This window comes from Echinops telfairi, unplaced genomic scaffold (assembly GCF_000313985.2).
Source record: "Echinops telfairi isolate 266 unplaced genomic scaffold, ASM31398v2 ScPeMD7_1;HRSCAF=3_0, whole genome shotgun sequence".
Lineage (NCBI taxonomy): Eukaryota > Metazoa > Chordata > Mammalia > Afrosoricida > Tenrecidae > Echinops > Echinops telfairi.
Window position 1 is genome coordinate 72,505,170 of NW_022103896.1, and position 11,611 is coordinate 72,516,780.

The following is an 11,611-nucleotide window of genomic DNA, read 5'->3' on the forward strand; positions in this document are numbered from 1 at the left end:
TAATTTATAAATTACCAAGGGTTCATGAGGGAGGGTGGAGGAGGGAGGGGGAAAATGAGGAGCTGATACCAAGGGCTCAAGTAGAAAGCAAATGTTTTGAAAATAATGATGGCAACAAATGTACAAATGTGCTTGACACCATGGATGGATATATACATTGTGATAAGAATTTGTATGAGCCCCCAATAAAATTACTAAAAAAAAATGATGACAGCAACATATGTACAAATGTGCTTGATACAATTGATGTGTGGATTGTTATAAGAGCTGTAAGAGCCCCAAATAAAATGATTTATTAAAAAATGAAGAAGACATTTAAAACATGGTCTCTCAAGTCAGGTAGTATATACTGAAGGTTATATTTTGGTTCTCGTGCTCCTTTTTTATTTTCCTTAGCTTCAACTTGAACTTGAAAATCAGCAATTGAAAATGGTTCACAGTTGACCCCTAGCCTTGCCTTACTGATATCATTGAGCTTCGCTATGGTCTCTTTCCACAGATGTTGTCGATTTGATTTCAGTGTATTCCATCTGAAGAGGTGCATGTATACAGTCACCCCTTATGTTGTTGAAAAATAGGTATTTGCAATGAAGCAAAGTAAATGCTTTGTAACTTCTTCCTCCATCCCTGCCCTTCATTGTTAGAGATTCATGTGTAATAATTGCTTTATGGGAACATCTATTAAATGAATCATTTACTCTTTGCTGTGATAATAATTATTTCAGTTTATGATTTCCATTTCTAAATACTACAAGAAATGACTAAGTTGAAGAAGCATGTAATGATGTAATACAATTTATAAATCCTTGAGATTCAGTGAAAATAATATCTTACTGCAAGACATTAACTGAATGACAATTTTTTGTTTTTCTCTCTCTGACCTGTACTAATGGGAAATGGGGAGATTCTGAAGCCTTACAAAGACAGCCAATTGCATAACACTTACAAGATGATTGAGGGGCCTAGGTGGCAAAGCAGTTCTGCGTTGGGCTGCTAACTGCTAAGTCCTCGGGAAAAAGATGAGGCCTTTTACTCCCATCAAGAGTCACAGTCTCAGAAACCCTCAAGGGCAGTTCGACCCTGTCCTGTTCGGTTACTATGTGGGAAATGACTTGATGGCAGTGAGTTTACAGTTCACAAAAAGCCCATTTCAATTCGGTTCAGCACATATTTATCCATCAACCCTGGTGTGTGAAGTACCGTCCTGGGCCTGCAACCTTTTGAGAAACATTCTGTTATTGAGTGAAGTACATCACTAAGGCTTTGAAGACTGTGTCTGTCTTTCCTCTGCTGTTGAAAGAGCTACAAGGACAAACAAGAGTAAAGCCATCACTTCTGCCTAGCTTTACTCCAAGAACGACGTCTAAATCTTCATGTCCTGAGCAAACGGCCACAGGGAGGTTCTTCGTGGTTTGAGTGCTTTAGATTGCGACTATGAGCCATGACCAAAGAAAGGAGACTCCATTTAGCATTCTAGAGTACGCTCTGCCAAGTTGTCTCTTCTTTATTGCTTTTTAATGAAATTTTTCATGTGCATCAAAACACAATCTTCCAACAAAGGAATATGGTACTATATTATATTGAATATACATGCTAGCATTAATTTTTCTAGATGGAATTACCTAATGGATTTCTTTGTGCTCAGGGATGGGTTGTTGTTTTTTTTAAGTAAGTGAACAGGCTATAATTAACTCTTCCACAAGCTACAAGTTTCAAAAAGTTCAGCAAATAAACTGCCCTATTTTTCTTGAGAATATGAGGTGAGTCTCAGCTATTAAGCACTCTAAATCTTCCCTTCTGAAAACACACACTGTTTTTTAAGCTACCATTAAAATAAAAAAGGAGAAAATAAAGAATTTCATTATGTATTTTCCCACCTAGGGAGACTTCAATTTAACAGTGAATTTAGTCATTCTATTGGTTTCTCTATTGGTATCTCAGCCATCTGAAAATAGGCAAACTAAGTAAAATTATTGTGATTCTGCCCATTTGCTTTTACTTATAAATAAGAGATAATGTGACTCAAACTTGTCTAAGCAATAAGATATAGTGAGGTGTATTGAGATGTAATAAGATGTATTGAGATGTATCATGCTACGTAACAGAAAATCCAGAACTAGGACAAGATTAAAAGGTGACTGACCACCAATGGCCTGGCTTCCTTCTATTTATCTACTCAGTGAAGCACAGAACACGGTTCAACCTAAAACTGACTCCCTTTCTAAGTACAAGCTGTCTGCCAAGGGCAAGCAGGGTGACACATTTTCTTGTTTACATTCAGTATGAGAGTGAATCTTACTTCCCAAGTTAAGAATAATAGCTTTCTTAAATATTAATGGATCAACCATTAACACAAACCCATTCCTAGACAACCAAATGTTGCCAGGGAACTTCCACGCTCTTATTATCTCATCAGGATTCATTCCTCAGACAGATAGATAGTAACTATTTGAACTAAATTAGAGTCCTATTTGGGTTTATTAAAGGACAAATTAATTTGGAAAGTCAGCCAGAAATATTTACTACACTTAATGAATCAGATCCCCGGTGATGGTCAATAGATTAAGTATATGAAGAATAGAATCAAAAGTATTGTATTGTTTTTGACATCCCCAGTGAAATGTGCTTAAAGAAGCATTTGCTTTCAGCTGTTTAAGTTCTAAGGAAATAGAATAATACTGTCTCATAAAGATAATAGCAATAGATCGTATCCACTGGGAGTCCCTGGATAGTGCAAAGAATCAACACACTCAGCTTCTAATCAAAAGTTCAAGTTCATCCAGAGCCCCCTCAGAAGAAAGACCTTTTGGCCTGCTTCTAAAAAGTCAGCCTTTCGGTATAGTTCTATTTGACACATGAGAATGCCATGAGCCAGCGTCAACTCGGTAGCAGTTGATTACTATTTATTGAAAGGCTTCACTGAGTGAAGCATTTTCCAGACAGCAGCTTAATTAGTCTCTTGCAGTAAGCGCACCATGGCAGGAAACACTGCATTCCTGCCACTGGCCACTGTGCCAGCATGCAACCTGAATGCATTTGATTGAATAAAATTATTCTAAAAAACCCTGCAAAACTTTATACAAAAGTCTATAGGTGTTTGCCCAGTACGCAGATTGGGAATCTGTGATTCTGAAGGGTTAGACAATTTGGTTAAGGGCCAATGCACATCAAGTGGTGACACCATGAGTGGAACTCGGCCTTCCTCTTTTCTCACCCAAAGTGAAGAGGGAGGTGATCAGAAAAGATAAACCCTATGACTTGGAGATAGGAATGAAAACCTCAAGGATGTGAATTTGGATCACTCTTAATACTAGTGCATTTGCCAAGAACATCCTCAGTTGACCTCAGATGATAGGACTTTATTATAAGGAAAATAGGGACAGTTTCTAAACTAGACCCCTCTGACTTAAACAGACATCCGCAGTACAGCGTATCAGTGCCCATGCCCCTGCTTTAGCCTCTTCCACAATATTTTGAGGAGCCCAGGTGGCATAGTGGGCTACAACAAGGGCAGTAGTTCAAAACCACGAGCTGTTTTGTAAAAGAAAGATGAGGCGTTTTACTCCTGCAATGAGTTATAGTTTCAGAAACCCACAGAGTCCTTTCATTATACTTATTCAATTTGTATGCTGAACAAATAATCTGAGAAGTTGGACTATGTGGTAGTTGCATAATCTGTTGTCAGTTTGAGACTTAAGAGTGAAGCGGTGGAGTTTAGCCTGTCAGTCAGGTCTCAGCTTAATAACTTCATCTGGAGGCACTGATAAATAGCTCACTGGAGGCTGGACACACACTCACTCCCATCAAGACATTACTGCTGATGAGCCTGATGGAGCCACAATGATGCAGCCAGAGCCTGGAGCTGGAGGAGCCACATGGAGACCCACCCCAGCACTGATGTGCTCCTACCACCAGTGGATCCTCAAGACTTTCCACCCACTGGCCTGTGATCTTCCTGCATTTGTCATCATTGCATGTGTTTCATGAGTCTGAAGAGAAATGTATACATTGGTATCAGACATATGGGCTAATATTGGACATACGGACTTGATCTGAACTGGGCTGGGATGTTTTCTTAATATACAATTGCTCTTTGATATAAAGTTCTCTCTTACACATAAGTCTCCCTAGATTTGTTTCTCTAATCTACCCAGACTAACACAGACTATATGAAGATGGCTTATTAGAGGATGGATTATTAACAACCTGGGATATGCAAAAGCAACCTTGCTTGCTAAAAGCAAGGAAGATTTGAAGCACTTGCTGATAAAAACTCAAAGATTACATTTTGATTGTAACTCAATGTAAAGGAAACAAAACCACTCACAACTGGATCAATAGACAACATTATTATAAACAAGAAAAAGACTGAAATTGTCAAGAATTTCATTTTGCTTGTATTCGCAATCAATAGGGAAATAGCAGTCAAGAGGTCAAATAAGGGATTGCATTGGACAAATCTGCAGCACAGGACCCCTTTACAGCGTTGAAGAGCAAGGGTGTCACGGCATTTTCAATCGTCTCATGTCCATGCAGAAATTGGGCAGTGACTAAGGAAGATTGCAGAAGAGTTAACACATTGGAACTATAGCACTGGCAAAGTGTATTCAAAGCACCGTGCACTGCAGAAAAGCAAACAAATCTGTCTTGCAGGCCAGCATGCTTTTTAGAAGATAGGATGATGAGACTTTGTCTTATGTACTTTGGAACATTTTTCCAAGTGAGACAAGTCCCTGGAAAAGGGAATCTCATCAAAATAGAGGAAAACCTCTCGGGGAGGAGACAAGCCAGTCAGGGTGCGATGTAGCAATGATGAAGCATACAACTTTCCTCTAGTTCCTAAATGCTTCCTCCCCCGCTCTCCCTCACTATCATGATCTGAATTCTACCTTACAAATCTGGCTAGACCAGAGGATGTACACTGGTACAGATAGGAACTGGAAATACAGGGAATCCAGGGCGGATGATCCCTACAGGACCAGTGGTGTGAGTGGTAATACTGGGAGGGGAGAGGGTGGGTGGGTTGGAAAGGGGGAACCTATTACAAGGATCTACATGTGACCTCCTCCCTGGGGGATGGACAAAAGAAAAGTGGATGAAGGGAAACGTCGGACAAGGTAAGAAATGACAAAATAATAATTTATAAATTATCAAGGGCTCATGAGGGAAGGGGGAGCGGGGAGCGAGGGGTAAAAATGAGGACCTGATGCCAGGGCCTTAAGTGGAGAGCAAATGTTTTGAGAATGATGAGGGCAATGAATGAACAAATGCACTTTACACAATTGATGTATGTATGGATTGTGATAAGAGTTGTATGAGCCCCTAATAAAACGATTAAAAAAAGAAAAAAAAGGGAAAAAAGAGGAAGACCCTCAAGGAGATGGCTTTACACAGTAGCTGGAACAATGTGCTCACCCATAACAATGGTGATGACGGTGCAGGACCAGTCAGCGTCTCATGTTGTGCACATGAGGGACAGAGGAGTTGGAGCAGATGCAAAGGCTCCTAACCACTGTCATTCTAGTAGACAGGAAGTGGTATCCCACTGTGGTTTTGATCTGCAAACCCTAATAACTAATGAGGAGCTCCAGTGGAGTAGTGGATTATGCATAGGGCTTGCAACTACAAGGTCAGCAGTTCAAACCCAGCAGCCACTCCAGGGAGAAAAAGATGAGGATTTCTGCTCCCATAAAGTTTACATGCTCAGAATCCTGCAGGAGCAGTTTTATTCTGTCTTAGAGGGGTACTATGAGTCAGAATCAATTCGAAGTGAGTTTTAGTGTTATTGCAATGATTCAAGACATTGTTCACCTTATCATGTGCTAAGTGACCATTTGTAATAATTAATTCAAAATCTATTTTATTTCACTTTATCTCATGTATTTAACTTAAGTAATGATAACCAAATTTCCAAATAAATGCCAGCATTTTCATTCCATATCATTTATCATGCAAATCAAGGAGACAAAATATAAATAAGACTGGGTGAATATAACTTAATTATTATTAAGATTAATACCTGGAGTGTCTTTCTGTCTCTATACTACATTCCTAAACTGTAATTAAAATCTCCTGTGCTGTTATTCTTTGGCCTCTCTGAGTTAGATATATCTGACTTACATGTATATAAGTACCTGGCTGATCAATAATCTAACCTCAATGTATACAAATTCTTTGTCTTGTGAGTCCCTCATATTGATACCAAAGAGTAGTTAATCGGTTGCTGTCAAGTAGATTCAGACTCAAGGCAATTCCATGTGGTCCTAGTAGAAATGTGTTTTGTAAGATTTTCAAAGACTGATGTTTTTGTTTGTTTGTTTGTTTGTTTTTAAATCATTTTATTAGGAGCTCATACAACTCTTATCACAATCCATACATACATCAATGTGTAAAGCATATTTATACATTCATTGCCCTCATCATTCTCAAAACATTTGCTCTCCACTTAAATCCCCAGCATTTGGTCCTCATTTTTCTCCCCCCTCCCTCACGAGCCCTTGATAATTTATAAATTATTATTTTGTCTTTAAAGAAGATTACTAGACCTTCTTCCAAGGCGCCACAAGGTAGACTTGAGCCTCCAGTCTTTTGGTTAACAATTGAGTGTTTTCAATGGTTTTCACTGCTTGAGGACAAACCATGGCTTTCTCCCACACACAAAAAATATTGAACTCTAAAAACACACGCAAAAATATTCATTGATCTGGAGTGGTTTCCAACTCACAGTGACCCCGTAGGACAAGCTAGAACTGCCTTTGTGGGTTTCTAAGACTGGAACTCTTTATGGGAGTAGAAATCCTCATCTTTCCCCCAAGGAGTGCCTGGTGGTTTTAAACCTTATGGTTAGTCACCCAGCTCATAACCACTGTGCCACAAGGGTAGATACGGTTCCTAAACTGACGTTACCACCTAGCAATTGAAAAGAATTGAAAAGCATCTTCATTCACCTTTGTGATCTGTATGCCTCTGTGTGTCAGTGTATACTTCATCACCTGAAACCTCCCGGTTTGTAGTACTAGAAGACGGTTCCCTTCTTAACACAAGATGAGCTATCAGGAAAGTATGCTTTTTGTTTGAAGAGACAAATGAAGCATTTGAGAGTCACTGGATTTTACATGTGGAATAAAGAGTTCTTGTTGGATTTTGGTTACTGGTTATTTCACCAATATAACTTATTGGCATACAAAAAAAGTAAAATATACTGTAGGTTTTCCTAAATAGATTTTCTCATTTTCTGTTCCTTGATAATTAATCAAATATTCAACACATTTCTAAAGACTTGAGTGAGAATTTTGAAAAGCTGAGATGAAGTAAAATGTTTATTGTAAAATATGACAAAGCAGTTTGAACAATTGATCATTCATCATTTTTAAAAAGAAAGAAGATGAATGTTCTTCAATGGATATACAATGGCTCCTCGTTACTTTCATGGTACTCTTGAGAAGCAGGTAGGACCCCAAGTGGAGGTATTAGGTAGTGCCTTCCAACAAAGGGGACTCATCTTCCAGCACTATATAAGAAAATATAAAAAGCAAAACTGGAATTGTACTGGGCAGAGTGGAGCTCTCGTAGTACACATTTTTCCCACTAGGTGAGCATTGAGCAATACACTATGTTAGTTGCACCCAGTGGCGTCACCTGGGGAGGTTCTCTCTGGTCACAGTAAATTTTTTCATAAAAGCAGGTTTGCTCAAACCTTGTTTTTTGTGATGATTAATTTAAGAGAACAGTGTGCGGCTGTGAATTTTGTTTCCTGCTCAGGAAAGGTGCCACAGAAACTGTTGTGATGTTGAACACAGCTTACAAGGATCGTTCTATGGAAAACACCCAAGTGTATAAGTGGTTTTATCATTTCAAAAAAGGTGAAATGTCGAGTGATGACAAACCTCATTCTGGATGTCTGTCAACTTCCTGAACAAATGAAAATGTTGACTTGCAGTGCATTTGACCACCAGGTCAGATTGTTAGTCAGGCTTTCTATTTAGAAATTCTGAAAAGATAGCATAACAGTGTGTGACGACAAAAGCCTGATAAGTGGCAGATCGGGGACTGGGTTTTGCCACCACGACAATTCACCTGCTCATGCAGCCATCTCAGTGCGCCAGTTTGGGGCAAAAAACAGCATGCCTCTCTTGCTCTATGCACTTTACTCTCCTGACCTCATTCTGTGAAACTTCTTTTTGTTTCCGTGAATGAAGAGGGGCATGAAAGAACAGTGATTTGACAACTTAGAAGAGGTGAAGAAAAAAATGATGGAGGTGCTATCAGCCATCCAAACAGATGAGTTTGAAAAAGGTTTCCAAGAATGGAAATGCAGATTTTACAAATGTATTAAGTGTAATGGAGAGTAATTTGAAGGTGATAAGGTTGTTTTATAAAAAAAAAAAAATTAAGAAAGAAAATCCGGGGTTTTTTGGGTAGACCCCCCATATACAGCAACATTCTCTTGTGCGCCATAAAGTTTTCATTGACTAATTTCTGGAAATAGGTTGTCAGAAATAAATTTCTTCCTCGTCTGCCTTAAATTAGAAGGTCCTCCAGAGGTGGCCCTGCTAGTACTTGGAACACTCGTGGCATAGCCCCCAGCATTGTAGACAAATGCAAGCCACCACAGTGCAACAAACCAGTAAGCCATATTCTTGTTTTGACTACCGTCGGGTCAACGCCGACTCACAGCGACCCCATGTGGCAAACAGAGATGTCCCTTAGGGTTTTCCAGGCTTTCATCTCTGTGGAATGACATCACCACAGGGCTTTCACTCCCGGAGAGGATGGGTTTGAGGACACTGAGCTGTTGTGCCACCAGGGCTCCTGTGGGCCCCATGGAAACGGACTTATTACTGTTCTTCGGGTAAAAAGAAGAGGTCTACAGTGTGTGTGTGTTTCATCTGTCATTCACTGAAATAGGCACACTCTTTGCCAGCATTCAGCTAAAAGACAAATGGTCTTTCTTACTTCTGGCATGAGGAATTTTCTTTTCTTGGATGCGCTCTGAGCTTCCCTTGAAAGGTCCTGTCCCAGTTGCCTGGTCCCGTGGTTTGGATTTGTTTCTCCATTTGTAGCATTCAGTGTGAGCCTGTTGTCTTCAAGAGCTGATGTATTAGTTTTAAGATTGAGATGGGGGTGGGGCATCAGGGAGACCAGTATAATCATAGAGCAATGAGAACTAGATAATATACTACATGGTCAGTCAAAAATTTTACTGTTTTTGAAATGCAGAGACAGGTTTGTTTGATTTCTGAGGTAAGAGACAAATGATGGCAAATATTTTTGAAAGGTAAATACCACTATTTCCTCTTTTTTTTAGTGACCAGGTGATAAGACTTATTCCCAAAACAGAAGAGGAAGCATATGCACTGAAGAAAATATACCACCAATTTAGGGTAAGAGAGCATCTACTTTCTTATAATGGTGCATGATGCTTGTACAAGGCTTTATCGTCTGAAGTTGATTAATTGGAATTATCTGAAAGCATGAAAGTCTAATAGATAAAGTGAAAGAATGTTTAAAGGACAGTTACATTAAATTTGCATTTATACATATAAATATATAGATAATAGGACACATTATATACGTACTAATGCATTAGTTTATTATCCATCTCCATGAATTAAGAACTCATCTATTTTTGTTTACCACTGTATTTGCAATATGTGTCTGGCATTTCCCAGAAGCTCCATAAATACTTAGATTTTATTGTTGTGGATGTTGTTGTTCTTAAATGAATGAATGGGTTTAGCTTATAATTTTCCAGAGCTTCATTTTACTCCTTGAAAATCCTGCTGCTGAATATTTCTTTCTAATTAAAGTTCAAGAAGAAGTGAGTTGAGAAAATTAAAAACTAGAAATCCAAGTTAATTAATTTTACAATGTTTCAGTGGGTCTGATCAGAGAGTTTGTTGGCAAAAGATGCAAGACGTTGATTACCCATCGTTGATTTTTATGGATGTTCCTGTTAGAGAAGTTCTATTGGCTCATTACTGATATAATGGAGTTTTGCTTTGCTGAAAAGTTTTGATGACAAGTGTGATGATTGGCTCATTTCCATGCTTAGTGAGAATAGAAAAAGCTCATACAAGATGTGCCAGCTTGGCTTCATTTTAAAGATAGCAAAGCACATTACCGGGGGACCTCATTCATCTTTAATATTGGGAAGAAAAAGATTTGTCCCAGGTGACTGAAGCACAGTCCTGTCTGAAAAGAGAGTCTTAGGGGTTAGAGGAAGAGGGATGGACTTCATGGTTTTTGAAATATGTGGAATTTAAAACTTTTGGTCTCAGTTCTAGTTTTATTTTTATTGTCATTTTTGTTTCAAGTATTCAATTTATTGGCAATACCATTCCAAAAGGCTAGTTTACTGATGCCTTTTCTTCACCCCTGTCCCAGCTGGCATAGATAGACACAGTGCCCGTGGGAGCTCGAGTGTACCCTGGAGGGACGCTGTGCAAGCTCCTTCATTCAATGCTAAATCTGTTGTCATGTTACCCAGACCAGGAGTACTGGGCATGCCTGTGCTGTTGCTGCTTCTCCAAGGAGCCCTCGTTCAACAGTCGTGACATTAACTATTTGTTAGTTGTGTGTGCTCCTCAACCCCAGGTTAGCCTTTTCTATCATTGTTCTCTGACAGCTCTCTACACACTTTGACCCCCGCTTTCTCGGAGGTTGCAATTAAAACAGTAAGTGCTTAAAGAAAAACATTCCTGCATATGGTTTGCATGCAGCACTTAAAGAAAGGTAGTAAATGAGGAAGGGGTGGTTTGAATGTTAAGGAGCTCGGGATAACTAAGAAAAGGGAGTAGGCCAGTGATGTTGAGGAGAAAGGGGAGCAGAGGGGTGAGAGAGGAGGCGAATGTTGGATTACTGGTGATGTGTCAGTGGTGCTGTTTTCAGAGTATCTAATCTAGCTAGGCCCCTCTAAGTCACTAACATCAATTACAGGGCTCAGCACTTTCCACGGAAGCTTGCTTCCTCTTCACAACCCCCTGGGGTGAGTATTGGTCCTCCCATGTTTCACAGATGAAGGGCTTGAAATTGACTGAATTTAGGTAACTTCCCCCAGATCAGAAGGTGAGGTTGGCACACTAATCTGGACAGTGCCAGACTCTTTTGCACCCCAGTGAGACCCTCCTTATGTCTTTATTCATGAGCTCTGAGTCTCCTCATGATCAAGAGGATTATGGTCCAGGGTGCGGAGCATTGGAGTCTAACACAGAATGTGAAAATGATTGCAGTCTTGGTTCTTTTATTCTTTTTGTCAAGGTCAACATGACCACTCCCAGGTTTGATGGCTTGCAAGGACTCATGGGACTCAGCACATAGTGCTCATGGTTATGTCTTATTACAACAATGGGGTAGACTGCAAAATCAGCCAAGGAAAAGGTACCGGGGTGAAATGAATACCAGACTAATGCTCCCAAGATCCCACTGGCAGTAGAATTGCACAAGACTCACTTAACTTCTTAGCAATGTGTATGTAACATAGACTATTGTGGAAGCTCATTAGACACTCAGGGCTTAGGTTGTTACTGGGGACCAGGCTATAGGTGCCTATAGCTGTCACTGTTGTTAGTTGCTTTCAAGTCAGCTCTGACCCCTGGCGTCTTTAAGTATA

At 39.7% G+C, this 11,611-nt stretch overlaps 1 protein-coding gene across 1 annotated transcript in view; it reads left to right on the plus strand.

Moving 5' to 3' along the window:
• CPA6 (carboxypeptidase A6) overlaps positions 1-11,611 on the plus strand; it is a 380,767-nt gene that overhangs the window by 149,407 nt on the left and 219,749 nt on the right. The window contains exon 2 of the mRNA XM_004697528.2: positions 9,308-9,383. Within this exon, the coding sequence (XP_004697585.1) occupies positions 9,308-9,383 (76 nt within the window). The remainder of the gene's footprint in view (positions 1-9,307; positions 9,384-11,611) is intronic.